The sequence below is a fragment of the Dermacentor albipictus genome, chromosome 4 (assembly GCF_038994185.2).
Source record: "Dermacentor albipictus isolate Rhodes 1998 colony chromosome 4, USDA_Dalb.pri_finalv2, whole genome shotgun sequence".
Classification (NCBI taxonomy): domain Eukaryota; kingdom Metazoa; phylum Arthropoda; class Arachnida; order Ixodida; family Ixodidae; genus Dermacentor; species Dermacentor albipictus.
In genome coordinates this window covers 174,158,259-174,183,054 of record NC_091824.1, presented here as the reverse complement: position 1 = coordinate 174,183,054, position 24,796 = coordinate 174,158,259, and the positions used below count along the sequence as shown (strand labels likewise).

At 47.1% G+C, this 24,796-nt stretch overlaps 1 protein-coding gene across 6 annotated transcripts in view; it reads right to left on the bottom strand.

Moving 5' to 3' along the window:
* The window catches only part of LOC135913605 (rho guanine nucleotide exchange factor 11-like), a 253,038-nt gene that overhangs the window by 175,194 nt on the left and 53,048 nt on the right, over positions 1 to 24,796 (bottom strand). For all 6 annotated transcript variants that reach the window (XM_065446119.2, XM_065446121.2, XM_070537837.1 and 3 more), the window contains 4 exons: positions 21,827 to 21,907; positions 18,644 to 18,961; positions 15,873 to 16,034; positions 3,219 to 3,290 (listed from right to left, as the gene is read on the bottom strand). In XM_065446119.2, coding sequence (XP_065302191.2) covers positions 3,219 to 3,290; positions 15,873 to 16,034; positions 18,644 to 18,961; positions 21,827 to 21,907 — 633 coding nt within the window. The remainder of the gene's footprint in view (positions 1 to 3,218; positions 3,291 to 15,872; positions 16,035 to 18,643; positions 18,962 to 21,826; positions 21,908 to 24,796) is intronic.

The window sequence follows — 24,796 nt, the reverse complement described above, 5'->3', positions numbered from 1 at the left end:
TACCGTTTGCTGCAGCCGTGACGAGGAAAACCATGGTCTTGATCGACACAATTACGGATGGACGCAGCTATGAAGGCAAGCGACCAAAGCACAGTCATGATGTGAGGCAGTAAATGCAAGAATACAGGCTACGCAGGCACAAATAGGCATGAGACGTTCCGGCATTTGTTCCAGTGTTTCTGTACGGTATCCACTGATGACCATGGCAATGTGGTCTCTGCCACTTTGTTTTGGTTGGACGCGAGCACCACTTTTTCTCTTTTCGTCGCACTTGCAAAACTCTGCACTCACAACACCTTAGGGTTTGTCCGCATTATCTCTCTTGTTACCCCGCCTATAGAAATCGATCAATTCGATTAAGTTTTTTTATGCACTGTTAAACACTGTCATTGGAATTCTTCTACAAGCAACATCATGCACCATCTGAAATGACGACTGACTCCAACTTTGTCAGATTTGCCCACTTTTGGCAGATTGGAGAGTCTGGTTAAACAAAACTTCAACTGTAGGTACAGTAAAAGCTCGTTAATTCGAACCGCAAGGGGAAGCCGCTTCAGTTCGAATTAACGAAAATTCGAACTAACGAAAGTGAAGGAGAGCAACAGCACACTGCGATTTGTAAGCAGTAGGGCATGTCAGAAATTTGGCGTGTCAGAAAGTGATGGCGTGTGCCGCGGGCACACGCCATCTTCAAGTAGAAGCTCTGGGTCCAACTGTGCCACACCACCGATGTCCACCGAAACGAACGTTAGCCGAGGCTTAACACTATCACAATGATTCGCGACGGCCGATACCTCCTAAGCTGAAAACAGAGGTGCACCACCGATGAAGACTGCCGAGACAAAGACGCTGAACATGTGAAGGTGGCGAAGGCCCTGATTCGTTGGTTCTTGATTGCAAGCGCAGCTGCGACGTACTTGATTCGCTGTGTTTTGGCGCTTGCCGTGCCATCTCCGCACAACATTAGCAGCTGTACAAGATTTGCAAAGCCTCCGAGATTCGCAACGGGCAAGAAGTCTTGGAGGTTACGTAGAACGGAGAGGCGGCAGCCGCCACTGCCTTCTGGCTGACCCCGCGTCGGTTAGATTTTTTTCCGATTTTGCCTTCTCTCGGCGTTCTCTCCGTTTCGGAGGCAATACAGCCTTGTGTGTAGGCATTAGGCGCTTTTCTCTGGCCGTGTGCCAGGTGAGCGTAGTTCGAATTATCCGTGAGGAAACCTTCTCGCGTTCGAATTAACTGACTTTTTTATACATAGACTTCTGTGGAGCTCGGCCGGACCAAATCGTACAGTTCGAATTATCCATAAATTCGAATTATTGAAGTTCGAATTAACGAGCTTTCACTGTACTGTCGAAGCTAGCATACAGCACTCCAAACACTTCCTCAATAAGATAATGTAAAATTTTCGCGTTGGCCGACTTTGCAACACAACTTTTAAATGACAGCAGCAGTGAACACACAGAAGCTTCTCTTGGGTTGTTTGATGTGCCAATCCAATGTCTAGGCTATTTTAACTAATTGTCTAGGCTATGTCTCAAGAAACAGTAGATGCTAATGAATGCATGTTATCTTGATAATTGCGCTCGGCTAATGTCAAGTGCACCTTTGTTTTTCTCACCATAGGTTATGTTTACCCATCAGTGTTTCGACAGCGTATGTACAAACTACTACAAGCAATCCTTCCTTTCTCGTGGGATTTTCACTCACAAAAGAGCATGCAGTCAACTTCAAACTGACCTTCAACTGAAACTTTACTAGCAGTCTAATCTTACATTCTGAACACCGTCTCTGCAACTGCCCTTATTCATTACTGTACAATATCGTGCAACACTCCACATTAGTGCACAGCCCTGTACAGCAGCTGAACGAAGCATGTGGAGGCTCCAGTTCCACCTGAATGCACACTAGACTACCTTGCTTGCACAGAGAAGCTGACCAAATGCAATATTCCAGTATGAGGAGGCTTCTGCATGCTCCATGACCTGACAACCACTGCTTTGCAAGCATAAAGAATGCAATAAAAAACAAACCAGGGGCCTGCTGTGACGAGTAAAAACAAATTCTCCACGTTCAGCAGGAACTTACCCTTTTTCACATTTGCAAAGCTACTGCTTTTTCGCATAGCGTGGGCATCACTATGGCTAGTATTGACGTCAACGAATTTTGCGTTGGGATAGGAGCAAGGTTGTATATTTCAGATTTATTTTGCTCTCTGTACTTATACTAAAAATAGCAAAATAGCAAATTGCTTCAAACCATAGAAAACTGACAAATTCACCTCATGAATTCTGGTGCTTCAGCTTACCTCAATTAGCTCACCAAAACCATAAGATATGTATAATGGGCAGATACTGCAAGCTGCAGCGGAACACAAGGGCGTTAAAAGCAAAAGCCATAAACTGTTATTAATCTGTTACACAGTCCATATAACAACCCACAATGACAACTAGAGCTTTAGTGTTTCGTTGGCTGAGTGAAGCATTACCATTTATTACTTGCATGTTGCTGTTCTTCAAGATAACACAACCTGCCATTCCTACAAATAGCTTTTTACATTGCACAAACCATAAACGGCCTTGGAAGCTGCCCATGCAAATATTGCCATCTCAAAGCCCCTATGTCCCACCAACTTTGCTTCATGACTGCAAGAGCTGCATGTGGCTTATAAACCCTGGTTCTTGCCAGCCTTATTTCATGTCACACTGAGTCACCAACAAAAAAATTTCAGCAGGAGGTAGATGTTTAAGTAATTAGATAGTCATAGGCCACCACAAATGGCATAGAGACAATGAAATAGAGCTGATGGAAATTACTGCCCCTAGCAAATCACAAGAGCAAAGAAAAGATTAAGGTTACCACTTCACACAAAGCAATAAAATCATTTTGAAACTGTGCAAGCTCACAACAGAAACTTTTTTATGCATCATCTCATAAAGCGATCACTTTTTGAGCTATTTCCTTCATCTCTCTAAACCATCTACATTCGACTTTTTTTTTTTCTTGATTTAACTGGATATTCGATTCGAAATCTACCTATTCGATATTTACATGCCCCTACTAAGCAACGAAAAGACAAAGAAAGAACACAGTGTGACACAAATTCTCTCACTTTCCTACATGATCAAGCACATTTGCGTAGACAGGGAACACAGATATCTTTTACAGTCGACATGTCATGTGACATTCACAACCGCCCCAGCCCGGGTGACAATGCTTGCCTCTTCAGAGGTGTTGTCAGCTTCCTCGGTCGTGTCATCACCGCGCCAAGCCTCCGTCAGGTCACCAGGGTCCTGAACACAAAATGGACAGTTCGACAAAGTCTTCTGCTTGGCAAGTTGGTGAAGCATTTTCTTGCAAGGCAGGGTAACTAGTCATGAACCCATACAGTCCTGTACTTACAAGTAATGTTAAAATAGTATTTTTTCAGGCACAATACATGCACACACAAAGCATTAAAGTTCTATATAAAGTCCCACAAATAAGTATTATAAACCTCAATACAAGGGGCAATTTTTGAACCGGAAAGTAGAGAGAAAGAAAACGAGGACACTTGTGTTGAATGTAACAAAAAAAATAAAGAACAGGGTTAAGGGCTCCAGATTAATTTTGATCATCTGTGGTCGTTCTTTAATGTGTACGTAAAGCCCAGTACATGAGCATTCTTGCATTCCGCTCTTGTAAAAACATGGCTGCCCCAGCCAGGAAGTGAATCCATATTCTTGTGCTCAGCAGCAGACCATCACACCATACAGCCACCACAGCACAGTCAGACCAAGTAAATCCACAGTAATGTAGTAGATTCGGCCATTGCACTTAAATCCACTAGATAAGCTTTCTTTGTTACCCTCTGGAATGACAGCTTTAGTTCCTCTTATTGCCGCCACTACTCACACATACACATTCATGACCATTAAGATTTTGGCTACCATAGTGTGTATATAGCTCCCGTAGGGAGCCAGAGTTGTGCAAAGGTTTGTCATCTTGGGCTCCAATGTTATGCCGCAAAGCCACTCCTCACAAACACAGGAGCTGCACTCGCGTCATGGGCGCTGTCAGTAGCGCAGTTATTTTCTTGTTTTTTGGGAATGTTGTAAGGAGCACTCTAACTCTCATGCCTCATTAATATGCTCAGTTTTTACACTTACATCTAAATATCAGTACTGAAAAATGCAATGCACGCTGAGCACATATATGCCGGTGCAAAGCAACAGCGTGTGCAAGCCTTCCTGATTTCCAGGAAACATATCGAGCACAATACCGAACTTCCAGAGAATGGCTGCTTCATTAGGCATGCAGGTGATCATGGCTCATGGCAGCCGAGTGGTGTGAATGCATAAAACTTAAAAGCTTGAAACAGTGCTGTTTTGTCTATAGCTCCAGAAAAACACTGGGAATGCGGGAGATGGAAATTCAAGGCGATGAGCAAAACGAGAACAAGGTGAAAACAGGAGCCAACTTTTCGACAAGTGGACTTGTCTTTTTCAAAGCAACATATGCTCTCCTCTGCACAGTATATACATAAGTACCATTCTTCTAAAGGGGGGAGAGGCTAAGGTGGGTGGGTGAGGCAGTGACTGAAGGTGTGTTAGTGGCAAGCGTAAAGGAAAGGTGTGCCCTTGAACGTCTGTGGAGGAATGTGAGGTAGTGCCGTGTGTCAGCTGTTTGACATGTTACTGTAGGTTCCTTTTTTCATGGAAGGGGCATGGACAATGGAAGGGGCGATTACCTGCTCTACTGGAGGTCAGTGAACTATCGTCTTGTTGAAAGAGAGAATAAAAGTAGCAGCAGAAAATGGTGCTCGTGAAAAATAAAATAAATAAAGAACGAATGAGAGAAACGAGTGAAAGAAAATGCAGGTTGGAATATTCAGTGGTGGTCCAGCCAGCTTAGGATTTGGAGCAATTTTTGGAGCAGGAGAAATGTCATTTTGGAGCAGTTTAGGAGCATCCACAACAGCATTTTGGGGCAGTTTCAGAGCAGAAAAATGGGTCTTTTTGGAACATTTGGAGCAGTACAGCAGTAATCTGTAGCCATTTGATGAAGCTTGTTATTACTGTACAATCAGTAAGTGCTGCTCAAGAGTGAAACAAGACAAATAGTTACAGCAACCAATTAAGCTTGCTTACCGACGGATTGTATACCATGCATGGTATGTTGCAAACTTTTTTATTTGGGCAGACAAGAAACTTCATTTTGTTAACAATTAAATAAAGTTTTGTAGGCCAATGAGAACAAAGATATATGCCTGGGCGCAAGACAGACTTGCAATTACCATTACCACTGAGCTGGAACATTTCGCACCTTAAGACACGAGACAAAAACTGATGGCAAATGTCTTATGTGCATTCTAAATGACAGATGTGCTTCGATATACTTTACCGCACTAGACAAAATGTGTATTATGCCCAATAACAGTGGTAGAAGCTTGACAAGAGACTATGCGTCTATGAACAGTGCCAAGATGAGATGCCTCCTTATGGTATGTTGCAAAGATGGTGATGGCAGTCAAGAACAACGGTCGTACTATCCCGTACACTCGCTTTCATTATGAGGTGGTCTGCCAGCTTCCCATTGTTGTGTAGCCTCTGCGAATAGATACAAGTCAATGTGGCGTAAAACCGTAACTTTTGTCGCCAATACCCAACCGACCTTTCAAAGCACTACCTTTTACTGCCCCAAAGGGCTCAAATCGCCAAAGGCACGTCCAAAATAGCTCTGAAGGCCTGCATATACAATTATTCCGCGTATCGGTGCTCGTACTGTGACAGGAGACAACGGGTGCACGCGTGTATCATTCAGGAATACATACTGTGTCCAGTGACAATTGCGTCGTCTTCCCCGTCTAGGTGTGCTTCACCGCAGTACTCCGAATAAACTTCACCGCGTCACTCTTCTATATTGAGGCGAAGCTGACTTTCAGGAACCGGCATGATGCAAAGCGCCGTGCTTCCGCGCTCCAAAGCCATTGTCGAGGATTTTAAAGACGCAGCCAGTGCAATTTCTAACAGTGGCGAATTGTTTTACTGAAAAACGGCACCAAACAGCAAGAAGCTTGGTAGCCAACATTGAAGTAGCTAGGCCTAGCACACGTGGTGGTGGCTACGGCTGCCAGCGGATCTACGTACAAGAGCACCTGTTTGAGGCAGCGAGAGAATCAATATGGTGGCGGTTGTGGCTTCGATCGATGTCGTTTCGGGCCAGCGAAGGGTTTTAGCATCCAAAATGTCAGACATTCTCATACATTGACTATGGGGTACTGTGGTGGTACCACAACGGTGTCCGAAAAATCAGGCGTCTGGATATCCAATCGGTCCTTGACTGTAGTTACATTCAAGGCTATAAATTACACTGGACCTAGTGCAAGTAAAGCTAGTTCTCACTTTCTGTGCACAGCTATTTGCAGTGCTTTTAATTTTAATGTCACTTTAAAGGTGCTAGCAGGTTTTGCACGTGAGGTGAGAACATGCCTTCATGAGGGGGAATGATTTGCCTGACTTTTGCATGCACTAAAATGTCTAACATTTCTGTTGCGGCGATAGGTAACCTTTGGTACATCAGGAAACATCCAGGTACATCCGGGAATACTGCTGGCTGTATAGCCAGCCATACTTAGACTATACTAGTCATCACCCACAACACTGCAAGTGAGCAAAAGTCAGCCAACATCATTCCCCTGTAATAAAAGCATGTTGTCGCCCCCAGGTGCAAAACTTGCAGGCACCTTCAAAGTGACATTGAAAAATTAAAGGCACCACAAATAGTTATACACACGAAGTCAAAACTAGCTTTACTTGCACTAGTTCCAATGTAATTTATATGCTTGAATGTTCTTTTTGTAAGAAACAACATATCGGTGAAACGGGACAATCAATAAACGTCAGGTTAAATGGACATCACGTGAACACAGCTAAAAAACTTTCCAAAGCTGTCGCCAAGCATGCCAACCGCCGACCAGGCCATAACATTGATGAACTTAAACTGCGCATACTACAGTCAAAGTTCCATTCTGCACGAGATAGAAAATACAGAGAATCACACCTCATCTATAGGTTCAAGACACAGCAACCAATAGGCATAAATGTTTCAAAGGGAGCTTTAGAATCTGTTCACTCTGTTCAATTTCAAACTATACGAAACAGCACTTAGTTATTATTCATTGGGTTGCTTAGTTCTTTTTTTTAATTGGGTTGTCAATAGTATTCCAACCTCCCTTTTTTTTCACTCTTTCCCCTCGTTCTTTTATGATGTTACGGGAAGGAAGAAGCGTTCGTCTATTTACAGGTAGCTTTTAATGGCTGAGCCAACAAGCGTAGAGCATCGATCCTGCTAAAACACTTCTTCGTCGTCTCCAAGACCACCATCAGCGCCGTCTTCTTTCCACATTACCGACTGTGACATCACCCCCGTCGGAAAAAGCACCTGATTGGTGCGGCTCATCGGTCGAAGAAAGGTAAGGTTTGAGACGGCTGACGTGGATGATGTCAGAGAGGGTGAAGGCACCGTGGCATTCAGCGGAGACACTTCATATGTGACAGGGGTCACCTGGCGAAGGATGCGGTAAGGGCCATAGTATCGCGAGAGGAATTTCTCGGAAAGACCAATATGCCGAGCTGGATACCATACTAGCACAGGAGCGCCTGGTTCGTAGTTCACGTCGTGATGGCGCTTTTCGTAACAGTACTTGTGGCGTGTCTGGGAAGCAGACAGACGAATGCGGGCAATCTGGCGTGCTTGGGTCGCTGTGGCTATTACATCCCGAGTGTACTCTGTCGGTGAGTCGAGCGTGGTCGAGAGGAGTGTCTCGAAAGGCAAAGTCGGCTCACGGCCGAAGAGGAGATAGAAGGGTGAATAGCCAGCTGTGTCGTGGCGTGAGGAATTGTAGGCGAACGTGACAAATGGTAGAGCATTGTCCCAGTCGCGATGATCGGAGGAAACATACATTGCGAGCATGTCCGTTAATGTGCGGTTCAGGCGTTCGGTAAGACCGTTAGTTTGAGGATGGTAAGCGGTAGTGAGTTTATGTTTAGTAGCACATGATCAAAGTGGGTCGTCTATGACTTTGGCAAGAAAGTATCTGCCACGATCGGTGAGAAGTTGACGAGGTGCACCGTGGTGCAAGATAACGTCGTGAAGCAAGAAATCAGCGAAGTCTGTAGCGCAGCTGGTCGGTAGGGCTCTAGTAATGGCATAGAGAGTTGTATAGTCCGTAGCGACGGCAATCCACCTATTTCCGTCCTTGGATATAGGGAATGGTCCAAGGAGATCAAGGCCAATGCGAAAGAAAGGGTCGGCCGGTATATCCAAAGGCTGCAGCAGTCCGGCAGGAGGCACAGCTGGTCTTTTTTGGCGTTGACACGACTCGCACGCGGCAACATAGCGCCAGACGGAGCGGATGAGACGCGGCCAGAAAAACCGGCGCCGAATTCGGTCATAGGTCCGCGTGACGCCAAGGTGTCCAGCGGTGGGAACGTCGTGCAGTTGCTGCAGTACAATCGTTTGCAGATGAGACGGAATGACGGTTAGGAGCTCGGGCCCATTGGGGTGCATGTTGCGGCGATACAAGATGCCATTTTGTAGTACGAACATGGGAAGGGATGGGTCAGACGGAGCAGAGAGCAGGCGTTCGATAATGGGGCGTAACGACTCGTCGCGTCGTTGTTCAGTGCCAATGTCTTGCAAGGCTGAGAGGGAAAGAACGCAGATCGGTGCGACATCCACTAAACCGTCCGGTACATCGACGGGATGACGAGACAGGCAGTCGGCGGCCAGATGTAGCCGACCCGACTTGTAGACCACAGTGTAGGTGTATTCTTGCAGCCGTAGGGCCCAGCGACCGAGGCGGTCGGTGGGATCCTTGAGGGAGGAAAGCCAACAAAGGGCGTGGTGGTCGGTTGTAACTGTAAATGGTCGTCCATATATGTAGGGTCGGAACTTGCCCACCGCCCAAATGAGGGCGAGGCACTCGCGTTCAGTAATCGAGTAATTGCGCTCGGCGGGAGAGAGGAGGCGACTGGCGTAGGCGATAACGCGGTTGTGCCCACATTGGCGTTAAGCTAAAACTGCGCCGATTCCGTAGCCACTGGCGTCAGTGCGGATTTCTGTCGGAGCGGAGGGGTCAAAATGGGCGAGAACAGGAGGTGTAGTAAGCAGCGTGATGAGCTGCGAGAAAGCAGACGCTTGTTCAGAGCCCCAATAGAAAGGAACGTCTTTCTTCAGGAGGTCAGTCAGGGGACGGGCAACATGGGTGAAATTTTCCACAAACCTGCGGAAGTAAGAGCAAAGGCCCATAAAGCTGCGAACATCTTTGGCACAAGTTGGTACAGGGAAATTCTGCACAGCATGAACTTTAGCAAGGTCGGGGCGAATGCCTGACGAATCGACAAGGTGTCCGAGCATAGTTATTTGGCGGTGACCGAAGTGGCACTTGGACGAGTTGAGCTGTAAGCCAGCGGTGCGAAAAACAGAAAGAACAGATGAAAGTCTTTCAAGATGAGTTGCAAAAGTTGAAGAGAATACGATGACGTCATCCAAGTACAGTCGCCGACCGTTTATTCGGACCTCACGGGGACTGCAAAAATGTCCGAACAAACAGGTGTCCGAAAAAGCAGATTAAGAAAAAAAAATGAAATCCTTTATTTCCACGCACTTATTTGGGCTTGGCAGTAGGCTTGGAAGAAAGCGTGAATGCGCCGTTGCACGCTGTTCCGTTTACGCGCAATCAGATAAGCCTGAATCTCGGAGAGGGTCGTACGGTCACTATTAGCGGCTGATAGCACAGTGACTGCTTGTACACGCTCCACATGCGACGGCAGCGTAGCACATGGTGAGTAATCTTCCGACTCTGAGTCATCGTCCGGCGGTGCAGCAGAAACCTGACGAATGATCTTGCCATCGTCGAGTTCTGCGCATGTCAATACAGCAGTGTCAGCACCTATGAAACTGTCAAATGAGACTGTGTCCGGAACCGCAATGCAAGCACTGCGCAGGTCTCGGAAGAACATTTTCCGCGTCAGGTGGGGCGCACATCGGAAGGCGACTTAGGCCTCCCGGCACCCGCTAGCCGGCATTCCCCAGCGAAGTCTGTGCGGGCACTGTCGGCGCCATTAGACACTTGACGCGATGTTTCCGTACACCGCGTTGGATCACCGAAACCTCGACACAGCGCACAAACGAAAAACGTGGCCTGCTCGCAGCGTCGTGTGCGAAGAAACAAATAAGCTGCTGGATTGTCTTGACATGGCTTACTAAGCTGAAACCGGAACTGCTGCAGAGGCACTCTAACCAGGCAGAAACGATGATGATGAGCGGGGATTTCCAGTAGCGCCACTTCGTGGGGCAGCAAGGAAGCTCTGTTCAAAACAAACATGGCGTTCAGCAAGTCGAACGATGTATGGAACCATGCACCGGTCAGAGTCGGTGCATGGTGCTCTCGACCGAGTTGGCTCAAGGAGTGTCTGAAAAATCAGACGAGAGGTTGCAAGGTGTCCGAACTTTCGGCAGTTGTTATACATTATGGTCTATGGGGAGAATGGCGGTGCCGCGAAGCTGACCAAATAATCGGGCATGTCCGAATTTTTGGAGTCCGGAAAATCGGTCGGCGACTGTAGCCCAAACAGATGGACCATTTCAAACCACGCAAGAGCATGTCCATCATCCGTTCAAAGGTCGCCGGGGCATTGCACAAGCCAAATGGCATTACTCGGAACTGATAAAGGCAGTCTGGTGTGACGAATGCGGTCTTTTCACGGTCCATGTCATCCACGGCAATTTGCCAATATCCAGAGCGAAGGTCTATAGATGAAAAATAAGTGGCACCGTGGAGACAATCCAGAGCATCGTCAATGCGGGGAAGTGGATACACATCTTTCTTGGTGATCGTGTTGAGATGACGATAGTCAACGCAGAATCACCAGCTGTTATCCTTCTTTTTGACGAGAACAACAGGGGACGCCCACGGACTGGAAGAGTGTTCAATAATCCCTTTGGCAAGCATCTTGTCAACCTCGCTCTGGATAACTTGTCATTCAGAGGGCGACACCCGGTATGGGCGTCTGCGAACAGGTGCTGCATCGCCGGTATTTATCCGATGCGTCACGACCGTAGTTTGACGCAAAGGGCGATCGTTCAGATCGAAAATGTCGGAGTAGGACTCGAGGAGGCCACGGAGCTCTGCGGCTTGTTGGGTAGAGAGGTCCGGTGCAATCATCTTTGTAAAGTCATCGGTCGGGGCTGATGCAGAAGGCGCAGAATGAGCAGTGGTCGAAGACGGCACAACAGATAGAGCAGAAATGTGGCACTTGTGTGTTGGTGACAACGTGGCAAGAGAGATGCCTCGAGGAACTACTTGCGGGCACTGTCCGAAATTCAGGATCGGAAGACATGTCTGATTGTCCGCAACAGAAACGATGGTGTGTGGGAAGGAGACATTGTGAGAAAGCAGGACTGACGTCGCGGGAGTGAGGACATAGTCTCCATCAGGTACAGGTGGGCTGGCTAAAACAGGGATGAAGGTTGCTGCAAGAGATGGCAGGCGTATAAAATCCGCGGAACAAAGCTGAGCTGGAGCTTGAGCAGGAAGGTCAATGGGAACAGGTAGGGGTAAGTCAAGTTGTACGACACCGGCAGAACAGTCAATCAGAGCAGAATGGGCGGACAAAAAGTCGAGGCCGAGGATCACATTGTGAGGGCAACGTTCAAGCACACTAAACAAAATGGACGTGTGGCGACCGGCGACACTGACACGACCAGTACACATTCCAAGCACAGCCGGAGTTCCACCATCGGCGACCTAGAGCAGTCGAGTCGGAGCAGGAGTAAGTACCTTTTTCAAGCGCGTTCGAAGCTCCACATTCATGATGGAAATTTGGGCTCCAGTGTCGATGAGTGCTGTAACGGGCAAACCATCCACGTCCACGTCCAGAAGGTTCCGATTAGTAGGCAGGGTCAGCAGAGGAATTTCAGGCCGGTGTTCTAGAGCAGCGTCACCTCCAGGAGCTGCCCCAGTTAGTTTCCCGTCTGAGAGCGGCGACGGTAAGCTGGGGATGGAGAGCGACGCAGCTGGGGCGAACGGGAGCGGCGACTATGTGGTGATGGCGATCGGCTGGTCGCGGTGGCTCGAGCGTTGTAAGGTGCGTCTTCAACCTCGGTGGAGAGTGATGGCGGGCGAGGATTCGGTGGGGAGCGGCGGTAGGCGGGAAAGCTTGGTCGTGAGTGGGCTGGCCAGGAACTTCGACAGTGGCGAGAGATGTGGCCCACACGTCCACAGTAAAAACAGATGGGTCTATCGTCATGGGTGCGCCATTCGGCCGGGTTGCGATAGCTCGGATATGGACCGTATTGGCTCCGGTGAACAGGGGCAGAGGCAGCAGACGAAGCAAAGTCAGGACGGCTGGCGGAGCAGATGGATGGAAGACCTACATTCGCAAGTTCTTGGCGAATGACCGACTAAATGAGTGACACAAGCGGCCGGGAATCGTCAAAGCACTGCGTCACAGGCGTGGCAGGAGACGCTGCTTCGATTTCTCGCCAAACGATACGGACGACGTTCTCGGAGGAGGTGGGCTCACGCGGTGAACAAATGTCTTCACACGTCGACGAAGCTGCGGTATTAGGTAGACGCGTGAACTGTTGAACTATGCGGCTACTCTTCGCGTCTTCAAAGCGGCGACATTCGTTAATGATCTCATTGACTGTTGTGATGTTCTTATAAACAAGCAGGTTAAACGCGTCGTCCGCGATGCCCTTTAAGACGTGGCTGACCTTGTCTGCCTCTGCCATATTGTTATCTACTTTGCGGCAAAGAGCGAGGACGTCCTGGATATAGGCCACGTACGATTCAGTGGACGTCTGTACACGGGTCCCAAGGTCCTTCTTTGCAGCACGTTGGCGGCCGAAGGGTTTTCCGAACAAATCCCTAAGCTTCTGTTTGCACTGGTCCCAACTCGTAATCTCTTCTTCTTGTGTTTCGAACCAGACCCGTGCTGGTTTCTTGAGGTAGAATATTACATTAGCCAGCATAAGCGTGTTATCCCACCTGTTGTGTGCGCTGACCCGTTCATAATTCTGTAACCAGTCATCGACGTCAACGTTGTCAATCCCGGAAAACATGCCAGGGTCGCGAGGCTGGGCCAGGATCACCGTCGGGGGCGACGACGGGGCCGCGGTTGAACTGTCTCCTTCGGAAGACATGGCGGCCAGGTTACGTCCGCTGCGGAGCTCCGTCTTGCTCAATTACCCCGCACGTCCACCAATGATGTTACGGGAAGGAAGAAGCGCTCGTCTATTTACAGGTAGCTTTTAATGGCTGAGCCAACAAGCGTAGAGCATCGATCCTGCTAAAACACTTCTTCGTCGTCTCCAAGACCACCATCAGCGTCGTCTTCTTTCCACATTACTGACTGTGACAATATATATATATATATTTTTTTTCACAAGCACCGTTTTCTGCTGCTACTTTATTATTAGATAATAGTTCGCTGACCTCCAGCAGAGCAGGTAATCCCCCCTTCCGTTGTCCATGCCCCTTCCACAAAGAAAGGAACCTACAGTAACATGTCAAACGGCTGACACACAGCACTACCTCACATTCCTCCACAGACATTCAGTGGCACACCTTTCTTTTCACTTCCATACCCTTGTCACTAACACACCCTCAGTCATTGCCTCGCCCACCTGCCTTACCCTCTCCTCCCTTTTGGAAGAATGGTACCTATATATACACTGTGCCGAGGAGAGCATATATCGCCTTGAAAAAAACAAGTCCATTTGACGAAACGTTGGCTCCTACTTTCATCTTGTTCTCGTTTTGCTAACCATAGCTCTAGCATTTCAACCCTCCATCTGATGAGTGTATGCTGCGAGCAAAACGTGTACTCATCCATTGCCCTGTGCCACTATGTCGACATAATCAATTCTAGTACAGTAAAACCTCGTTAAACCGTACCCGCTTAAACAGTAGTTTCATTCTAAGAGTAGTAAAGTCAAATCCCCGACTCAGCAACCATTGAACATAATGTGTTTTGTATTCACATAAACCGTACCAGCTTATTGCATACATATCGGTTAACAAGTAGCGTTTCCACTTTTCGTCGCACAAACATGGCAGTGCTTCGTCCCCATCGGGCGACCCGGCAAAACAACAAGCTTCAGAGATCTGAACAACAGCCTCCAAGCGCCCTGTGCATTTGCGCATGAAGCCACATCAACATCAACATCATTTCAGCGCCGTCCCAGAGAGCATTGTGGAGTCGTGTGAGCGAGGACTCGCATTATGCCAAAGCTCGGATAAAAAAGACACCAAGAAGACACGAAGAAGCCAGCATTGGCACGTGACATGGTTCTACTGTTGACTACAGAGTGTGGCATTTGGAATATGAAGAAGTTGCTCGGCAGCGCTGCTGCGACCGCAAAGAGATGTCGGCTGCGAGGTTCGACTTTTCGCCATTGTTTCCTCTTTTGCCGAAGTGTCGCCTAGCGAGAGTGATAAGGATCATACGAAAAGCGACAGCATGGGCGATTCAGGCCCGACAGTGGCAGAAGCTGTGCGTTACAAAAGCCTCACGAATGCAATCGTCGTGATGAGAACAGCACCCCGCAATAAAAAGGTGCCCCTGACTTCTGCCACACTACCACACTCGGGCACGGAGAATATGCAACACTAACGAGGAATCTGAAATGCGAGTTTTTCCTGAGAAGAGGGGTCTGGTTGAAAAGCTGGCTCGCAGCTTCAGTAAGTTTGAGGCAGCTGTCGTCGCTGCTAGGCTGCCACGGCATCAAACGAAAATAACACTTTTGTCGCACGAAGTAAATTAAATACCGCATGTTTTTTCCCCTTTCATCACACTCTCTCTTCTGTTTTTGACAGGTAAGTTGGCGGTCTCATGCTATTTTGGTTAAGCAGTACTGCCGTTTAGTACATACTTTTTCCGAGCTCCGGCCAATTACGGTTTAACGAGGTTTCACTGTATACCCACCATATGCGCATAATATACAACATCGCCCACGCTATGAGCGTCATGCACCAAGGAGATACACACGGCTACAAAAGCTGCATGCCCTAGTGATTCATTGCATGGAAAAGTAAGTTTTCATGGGTACTTCGCATTCAGCACCCTCTGCAACGACAAGCTTGAATCAAAAGACAGGAGTGGCTATTCTTGCAGTTGGCGGCACACATGAGATTTTTCATGTAGCACTGCGCAAGACTGTTCACCTCTTTCATTGCAGTTATATTACAGTTTAGCGTTCTACACATCGTCCTACTGCCAGTGCTGTCAGTGCACTGCACTGCAGTGACTTCCCAATTTAACTAGTCTATCCCGCAGTGTTGCATCGAATGGTGGCTGAGCTTATGCTTTTAAAGCGTGAAATAAGAGGGAAAGAAGAATATTCCATTTCATATTCAGAGTATGGTTTTGAACGTAATGCAAGGTGCTCTTCTAGGCCAGTAAATTGTGTAGTAAAATAAATGTGCATTATATCATACTGCAGATAGATTGCTTGAAAGGTAACAATATCATGGTAAGCTGACAGCGGAGCTCCATCAAGTTTACCAAATTTTTCTTTTCTCCCCACGTCTGCTGCACAGAAAGAGATTGGAGAATGTCATCTTTGTCTGCTAACCTTTCTCAGTCTTTCAATGTGAACAATCTAAAGTGCGCACTTCAAGCATTCGACATGACATTATGGAAGTGCAAACTTTGTTTTCTGCAGCATTGCTGTTTTGCACAATAAAAAATATTTTCAAGTTTTTTTTGCTATATTCAGAGTTAAAGTGCCATGCACAACAGGACATGGCAAGGTCTGGTAGACATGCTATTTGATTTCACCGCTGCAACATCCCTACAATGATGAGGAGGCAGAAGCACACTCACCCTAACAGGCGTCACTGGGGGATTGTCTGTGCAAGAAGAAGGCACAAGCCCCAGGTCAAGACTAGGCCCCACAGGGGGCTCCTCAACTGGACCTAGGGTGCCCTCAAGGGTGCACAGCAGTGTCTCAGGGCTCGAACGCTGTCGTAAGTGTGTTGGTACACTCTGCAAGGCACACAAAATGCACAAGGCTGAGTGGTGCACTGAGTGGTACACAGCCACAGTACACTGTTGGCTATCACAAACTTATGCCAATCACAAACTTATGCCAAATCGACTGAACTTTTTCAGGTGTTTCAACAGTCAAATGGCACTAGCTCTGAAATTCTGCTGAAAATGGAGAACCATCACCGCACTTCGCAACTGAACATGACACAGGTCCCGTGTGAAAGTCCCGACTAAATAATTGTTTACAGAGAAGTAAAAGAGCGGCCAAGTTTACCACAACTCTGCTGCTTGCTTGTACCATAGAGGTTGTCTAGGAATATGTGTGCCATAGATATTTTTGGACATCCCTGTTTAACAGTTCCTACAGTCCTGATTTTTCTGGACTCTCTAGGGGCCACGAAAATGTCTGAAAAAGATTGGGCAGTCCAAAAAAATATGAATGCATGCCTTTTATTGTCCCCAAAGCTGAAATCACCACAGGCATACCCGAAATAGCTCTGAAGGCTTGCCAGTGCACTTATTAGGTGTATCAATGCCCGTACTGTGACAGGAGATGGCAGGTGCACACGTGCATAATTAAGGAGTACATACTGTGGCCCATGAAAGTTGCCCCTTTCCACTTTTGATATGCTTCACCGCAATACATTGCGTATGCTTCGGTGCGTAATACCACTGTATCGCGGCAAAGCCCTACTTTAAGAAATCGGCATCATGCAATCGTGCATCATGCACTTCGAAGTAATCGGTGATGATTACAAAGGCAGTGTCATCACTATTGCTGACAGCGGCAAATTCTTTCAAGGAAAAATACTGCACAGAATAGCACAAAGCTTGGAAGTGAACGTCGAAACAAATAGATGTAGCATTGCCACGGTGCGGGCTGCCAGTGGACCAGCATGCGAGAGCGCCACTTCGACACTGTGAGATAATTCAAATGAAAGCAGTGATGGCTTCTATTAATGCTGTTTCGGACCTACAGCCATGGCAAGAATTCCAGAAAATTGAACGGCAAAAGGTCTTGTGTCTGAAATTCCAGACATTCTTATACATTGACTCTATGGGGTACGTGGTGATTCCACTTGGCCGTCCCAATTATTGGGCATGTCCTAAATATCGGTCGCTGACTGTGTTAATGCGACAGCGTTAAGGGTCCCGTGTCGCAGAAAATCTGGCGTCAGCATGCAGCGTTCCGCGTCTAACTTCGGATGTCGCTACAGCAAAAAGAATTTCGAACCAAATTTCGTATCACGCATACCCAACCACTCTTCTACCACTAAAGTTGCGCATACCTTGTCTTTCATACTTTACAAAGTTATTCCTCAGAATTTCGAGAACGGCAGCCTACAAACAGATTTAATGAAAAAAAGAAAGAAAAAGAACACCAACAGCACATATCTTTTATGTTAGCTATTCTCAGACTGAAATATTAAAAGTGCGAAACAATAACATGTGATCGACCTACGCAAGAGGCCGCGTTTCTACCAGAAAGCTTTCCTTCGTGTATTGCCTTCGCCGCAAGCATTTCCTGGTAAACGTTACGGTTACATAAGCTGCAGTTGCCGGGAAGCATGAAAAGCAGCTGGAGTTCTTTGAATGCTATCACATTCCACTCTTAAGGCGCATTCACATCGAAGGCGAGGCGGGCAAAGCGGGCAGGCGGAAAGCGGAAAGCGGCGAAAACCTCCTCGCCGAGCGGGCAAAGTACGTAGGCGGGCAGCCCAATCACTCTCGAACCGATTTTTTCCGCCATGCAGGAGCTTCCCGCTTTCCCGCAGCCAACCAGGGCTCGAGGAGACAAGCTGACTGAAAATGGCATCCACTGAGACAGCTGGATTTCACGCTACACTTTTGATCGACACAATCAAATGTTGCCCGATGCTATATGACAAGAGACACAGCGTATACAAGGACACCGAATACAAGAATCAAAGCACTGGCATAACCCATTCTCTCTCGTTCTTGCAAGGCGGGGCAAACCCACCAGCGGCGTTGGCGAGTTGTCTTCCTTCAAGCTTTCTGCTGCTCGTCTTAAAAAGCTGCTTACGGAGCGACGAGTAGAATGCCAACTATTTCGTCTTCTTCGTCCGAGCTGATCATTCTTCGCAGGTGGTTCACAAGTGAGAGCGGCTGGCCAGACAACGGTGGCGCGGTGACGACGCCTGCGCGTGCGGGTTGAGGACAGACGACCGGTGCCAAGAGATGGCGACATGTGTGCCACGAAAATGCTAGATGCCCCGCCTTCCGGCGACGCGGGCCGCCAGGCAAGCCGTGCGGTCGGAACAGGCACGCGCGCTCACCGCCTCACCGCGTTGAACATCCGCTTGGCTGCTTAGACGCTCCGCTTTCGGTGTGAATGTGCCTTTAAAGGTAATGCTTACGCATACTCCAAATTTTTGAACCCTGTTTGAGTGCTGCGCAAAGCATGAGCGTAGGATTCCCTCTTTCCCTTTGTGAATACTCTCCTTAGTGTCATGGCCCTCGTCTGACTGCCGCAAATGTTCAGATGTAGATACGTGCAGAAAGCTGAGCAAGCAGCGGGGCTAACCATGGCTTTCAAATGAGTAACCATAATTCTCAACTGTGATGAAATTATCAAGAACGCTCACCCATGGGCTGGGTCCAAGTGCATGCGACAGGTTCTCCAATGAGGCCGAGCTTGCCAGTGGTCCCGACCGAGGGCGCCCTGTCGTCGGGTGAGGTGCAACATGGAAGGAACTCGAGCGTAGCCCCTCGGGGCCTTCCGTGCTCCGACGCGCTTCTATACCCGGGCGCGGACGTGAACTGGCACCGGTGACCTCCTGACCAGAGTTGGAGCCCTTGAGGGCCAACAGCTGGTTCTCCAGGTGAGAAATGCGTTTGCGGGCACTCTGCATCTCTGTATGGCTTTTCTCTGATGATGTTTTGCCATAATCCTGCAGCAGTTGCTGAGACAGAACGGGAAATGCAAGTGCAACAAAAATGTGGTAGCTGCAAGACTGCAGAGTATGGCAAGTGATTTAATTTCTTGACAAAAGTTGGCGATGTTTCCTCCATCATTATTCAACACTCAAGACAAGGGCAGAAAGCAAGCACACACAGCGCTGACTCGGCAATTGTCACATGTCTTTTTAATCACAGTAAAAACATGCTTCAAGACACACACACACAAGACAATGCCAAATACGAAACAACCAAAACACAAATGTTCTTGTCAGTGTTTCAGGTCAAGCAGATGCAGAAGATTCACGTTTTGTTAAATAACTGAACTTGATATTGATAAGAATATTGCAGCATTCTATCAGGTAATTGCCCTGTGAGCATTTCTTAGCGTTTTTGTTTTAATTACGGTACACTGATTTCTGGAGGAGTCAGCATCTACTAAGTGCTGCATAAAGAGGAGCACCAGGTGTACATGTATCAATCTTATTGCTAGATGACTGCCCTATCTCAGCTCACATTTTGCACAGCAGTACCATCTTGCATGAAGTTTAGCTTAATACTCCATTTGGGGCCTTGCATAACTGTTTTGTCAACAAGAATTTCAAAGTGGGTGTTGTCTGCGACAACCCCACTTAAGACATGTTTATTCTACTGTAATGAAATGGGGCTGCAATCTATTGTAGCTATGGTGAACACCATGCTTTCGCTGTAGCCATGACAAACGGTCCAGTGAAGCTGAAGATAATTGAGGATCTTTTAGAGGTATCGCTACTGTCGACATTCATTTCAGATTCAACTTCAACCGGTAATAAATGCATGCAAACAAGGTAATAAACTAAGTTCATGCAAAATAGTACCTTTGTGCAAAATTTGAGCAGAGATCAGCCAACAATTTTTCTGGAAGAGTCACATTCATCTGAAACTCCTATTAGACGACAATCAGTACACTTGCAACAAGTGGCAAGACTCCCTATGATTGTTTTCTTCATGTTAGCTCACCCTCCTGCAGCCTTTCTTAAAAGGCATTGGCCCATTTGGCTCATATTTTCTGTAAGTACCAGGCAGTGGTGATAATTTGAATGACAATGTTTACAATCCGTGCAATATGTGTCACATTATTTATAGTGGATTCCAATGGCAGATTCGGAGTGGCCAATGAACTCTGCGCCAAAGGACTACACTACAGCCGAGTGCCACAGAATGAAATCTGCGATTGAAACACAGGCACTCCCGCCAGGGCAAGTGGCAGGGGGCGCTCGCGCACATCCGCTTCAGGAAACGCCCAGCATTCCTCGCATTTTTTCATCATTTTCGGCTTAAACTCGCGCACACGTTGTGTTTAGAAGTTTTGTGTTTCTTTCCAGCCTCCCGCACTCTAATAGAAGCCACACTGCATGAAAGTCTGCTTCTCTCGTCTGCCGTCCGCCATGATTGTTTGTCAGAAAGATGGGAGACGCAGCAAAGCCTGCGATCAGCTCTGTGGCAACACATCGAGACAGCCTGAAGTGCCTTCAGAACTGCATTTCATCAAGAAATGTAAAGGTCGTTAAAAGTGTGAACTTTCGAAAAGGATTTGTTGTTACCTCTTCATCCGAGTAATGGTGAATGAAATAGTCGACGAAATGCGCAACTTTCGGTCTCTAGGCCGGCAGGGAATACATGATGTCTTGCTTGAATGCACTAGCTTCCAAAGCTTCTTCGTCGCATGAGTCGCCACTGGTCGATTCGGAAATTGAGCTAGATCAATCATCGCTCCCCATAAGCAGTAAAAGCGCAATTTGACGATGCGAAGCACCACTCATTTCTTCCGAGAGACCGTGATTCAAGTTCACGGGTACTCGCACCATAGTGGTATGTTGGCCTTGTTGGCTGTGGGTGGGCTGACATCAAGCAACTTCCGGTCGGCTCCATCATTTTTTGTGGAGTAGTGCGTCCTCTACTCCACAAAGACTAGACCGGAGTGGATGTAGTGGCGAAGCTGCTTCCAATCCGGCAATTAAAGATACGGGAGACACTCTCAATCTCGCAATGTAATAGACTTGCTCTGCAAAGAGCAGAAAAACTACTGGCTGAAGTGCTCCGCATCTGCTATTGGAATTCACCATTAGACATATACTTGCGTAAAATGTCTTCTTAAGAGTTCTTTTTGAGCAAACAGTTCTAAGCTTTCCCCAATCCTCATTTTAACATTCCTTGTATATAACAAAAGCAGGACAGAAAGCCCTTTCTGATGGGAAATTTCATTCAACATGGTCACTCAAAGGTATACATAGCAATGCACTACAAGAAAAATAATTTAGCATATTGGTACCAAATTACAGTTACTACTTGTAGCCTAACCAGCTACCAGCTTTGTACATGCTTGCCTGTCAGCGCTGCACAAGCATCTGGCAGGGATGAGATCGATTAGCTAGCCCACCCAAAGCTGGCAGGCAGCTGGATCATAACTAGCTGTAACACTATAGACGAACACCTTATTGTTACTGTTCTTTCACCAAAAAGAATCTTTGCAATCAAGTTTGCAGTCTTAGCACTGCCAAAATTCTGATTTATGAATAGGGTTGTCCATCTCAAAGCTGCCCAATGGGCTATGAGAGAGAGAAACATTTATTTTCAAGACCCTTGTCCAGGTCTGCGCTCTAAGGTGAAGGCTATGAGAGGTGCCACAGTGGATGGCTCCGGATTATTGTTTATTGCCCAGGATTTTTGAATGTGCCCCCAAAATCTAAGTGCACAAGAATCTTAGTGTTTTGCATACATATTAGAGCATCCGTCGTGGCTACATTACAAGCCTGCAACCCAAGCTACAAGCATACTGCCACAGCTATCACAGTATTGCAGATTCTGCAAGGAGCAAGTACAGCACTCACCACCAGATAAGCCTGCTCCTTCTCCAACATCTTCTTGATTGTCAGGTACGATATGTTTGTGCATTGCTGTTGCTTCTCAGGCTGCAAGAAATGCCACCTTTGTCAGATTACTTTTTAGACTACTTTTCCAACACACATTTTATTTTCACACACAAGAAATATTAACTGAGACAAGTTGCAAAAATCTCATTATCGAGTCGCACAACGGTACAAACTTTAAAAGTGCATGGAATAGAGAACACATTATTCTACACGTTAACTCTTTTACTCCACATCTACACCACATCTATAGCAGATGACAAGGGTTCAAAATGTGAAAACCTACAGGAAACTTTTATGCCCCCACAACACTGCCATGTGTACAAATTTGAGACTAAGGTTACACTTATTGCACTTATGCGAGACAGTGATTACCATTTGTCAGTCACAAATATTGATCAGACAGATAACACTGGGTGTGGCTATAGCAGTCACATTACAGGAGCCCACACCTGTTCTACCTTGTGTGTTCCTCTGTGCCCCATGAGCACGCAATAAAACGTCCCAGCAAAGGAACTAAGACAAGGTGCCAGGCCTGCTTCTGCATGCGTTCCGGCAAAGACTGCAAGTACACATCTATCACACGAGAAGGTGTTGATAGTTAACAGCCATGCAATGTAGTTCGCTAAACTGGGGAACACAGAGGATGTCTTCTGTCCATGGCACACAAGTGGACTGATGGGTTTTGACATCACACAGTGACTAAGGGGCCATGAGAGATGCTGCAGCTGTGGATTACTTTGGGCCACCTGGGTAGCCCAGTACAAGAGTTTTTGCACTGCACCACTATCGAAATGCGGCTGTCGTGGCTGGGAGCTGAAGCCGCAAGCTTTTGCTCAGCAGCAGATCCTCGCAGCCACCAAGCCATCACAGCAGGTTGCACTAAAAATTTTGCTAGACTTTTGTTCAACCGAACTTTCATTGCATTCTTAAACTGAAAAGTGCAGCCACATTTTCAACAAGAGGATTGAAAATAAGTAAAATAAGTACCATCATTTTTGTCAGCCCTGCTACTGGGCGCAACATTGAGCAGAGTCACCGCCTAGTGGACACTGGCTGAACCGCGCACAGCGTGGATGGGCGTGGTGCATCGTCTGCTAGCCACGTGTTTACTACAGGTGCACATACAGTGTCCATATTCTGTACAGACTGTGTTCTGTGGTTGCAGTGCAGTCAAATGCTGGTATCCATTCTTCAACCATCTGCAGAAGCATTTGGCCTGGCACTGCAGTCTGCGCTGTAGTAAGATTAATGACTGCATGTGTCGAGTGCGTGATATACGATAGTTGCAACGATCACAGGCCACAAATCATTTCAATTTTCTTGCTATTCTGTGTTTTAAGCACACTAAAAAATAATTTTTATGCGAAGCATACTAGCCGCACAACCACGCTCTTCCTTGCTGCGCCGCGCGCGGCCGCGTAGCTACCATATGACGTCATAACAGCTGCAAAAGCGGAGGCTCAACTCGTGCGCTCGCTTGCGGCCGCGTAGCTACATAGCCGGGTCTCAGCTCGTGCGCTCGCCTGCGGTCGCACAGATGGTACTGCGGCCTAACTCCCGCTCCTCCCGCTAGGGCACTGACGTCACAACAGCTGCAAGCCAGGCTCAACTCTTGCACTCGCCTGCGGTCGCACAGCCGGTGCTGCGGCCTAACTCCCGTTCCTCCCGCTAGGGCACTGGCGTCATAACAGCTGTATAAAAGAGCGGCGCGCTCTCGTCGTGCTAAGGTTAAGCCCAGTATGCTTCGCATCCTGGGCTTAACCTTAGCTAAGCCAAAGCCATATTTTGTAAATGTAAATAAATGAACTGGTCGTAGCGAGACATGAGTGCACTACTTCAGCGACGTTTTTGTCTCAACATGTTGGTGATTTCGCGTACTTTGCAATACTATGAAAGGTGGTGCAAAGATTAGTTAGCAGCAGAAAAAAAGATCTTTAGCACTCATATCATATCGCGGGGTACACTTGATCTCAGGCCTATAATTGCATGACTGTTGCTTGGTAGTTACACTACTAGCCTTAGTTACGTGATCAGCTTGTGCCTGAGGTGTCCTTTTATTATGTGGTAGTGACACCACTTCAAAAAGGTCGATTTGTTTCTCAAGTGAATTATGTCACTTGAGTACTTAGATTCTCTGTTACAAAAGAAAAGTGAATATATATTATGTGTGGCAATGGCAGTTGCTAGATAGAGGACGTCATAACAGTTTTCCTGGAGGCTATTACTATGTGCTTTTTGTGCCGCATTGTTAGCTTAATACAAGTAGTGGCCATTATTTTCTGAAAGAAAGAAGAATACTTTGGCCCTTAAAATAATTTCAACTTGTTCACATCACTTTCGTGCACGCAACCATGCCAAGGCAACTTTCTGCTTAAACGCTGCATATTGCTGTAACTGCGATAAAAATAAGAGCATGTGAAGTAGCATGGTGATCACGCTAATATGCTGTTGCTTGGTGAGAAATTGTTTACTGTACCTGGAAATTGTTTCGAACTTACACGGAGAAAAAAAAAGGTGAGGTGTACAAGCAGTGAAATAGAATGGACACTAAAGCTCTTTCTTTTTTTATACCGGTACAAGATTAGCAGAAAAGGCTGTATCAGCTGAGCTGCCCAACACCAACATTGAGTGAGAAGGCAGAATGCAAGTAGTGGAAGAGGCACAGAGGGCTGCAAGGAAGTGCCAAAACACAAACAGTGCGTTTGAGAGCCAGTCCCCATTTGAGTGACAGTTTGCAGGAAGGTTCTGTGCATTTCGTGCAAGAATGTAGCACTGGAGGGCAATATATTATCAGTCAACCGCAGTCAGTGCATTTTACTAATGTACCATATTTACTTGCAGAATGATCGCACTCGTGTAATGATCATACCCCTGAATTTTGACCTCAGAATTCGATTTTTTTTCTTTCCCACGTAATGATCGCACCCC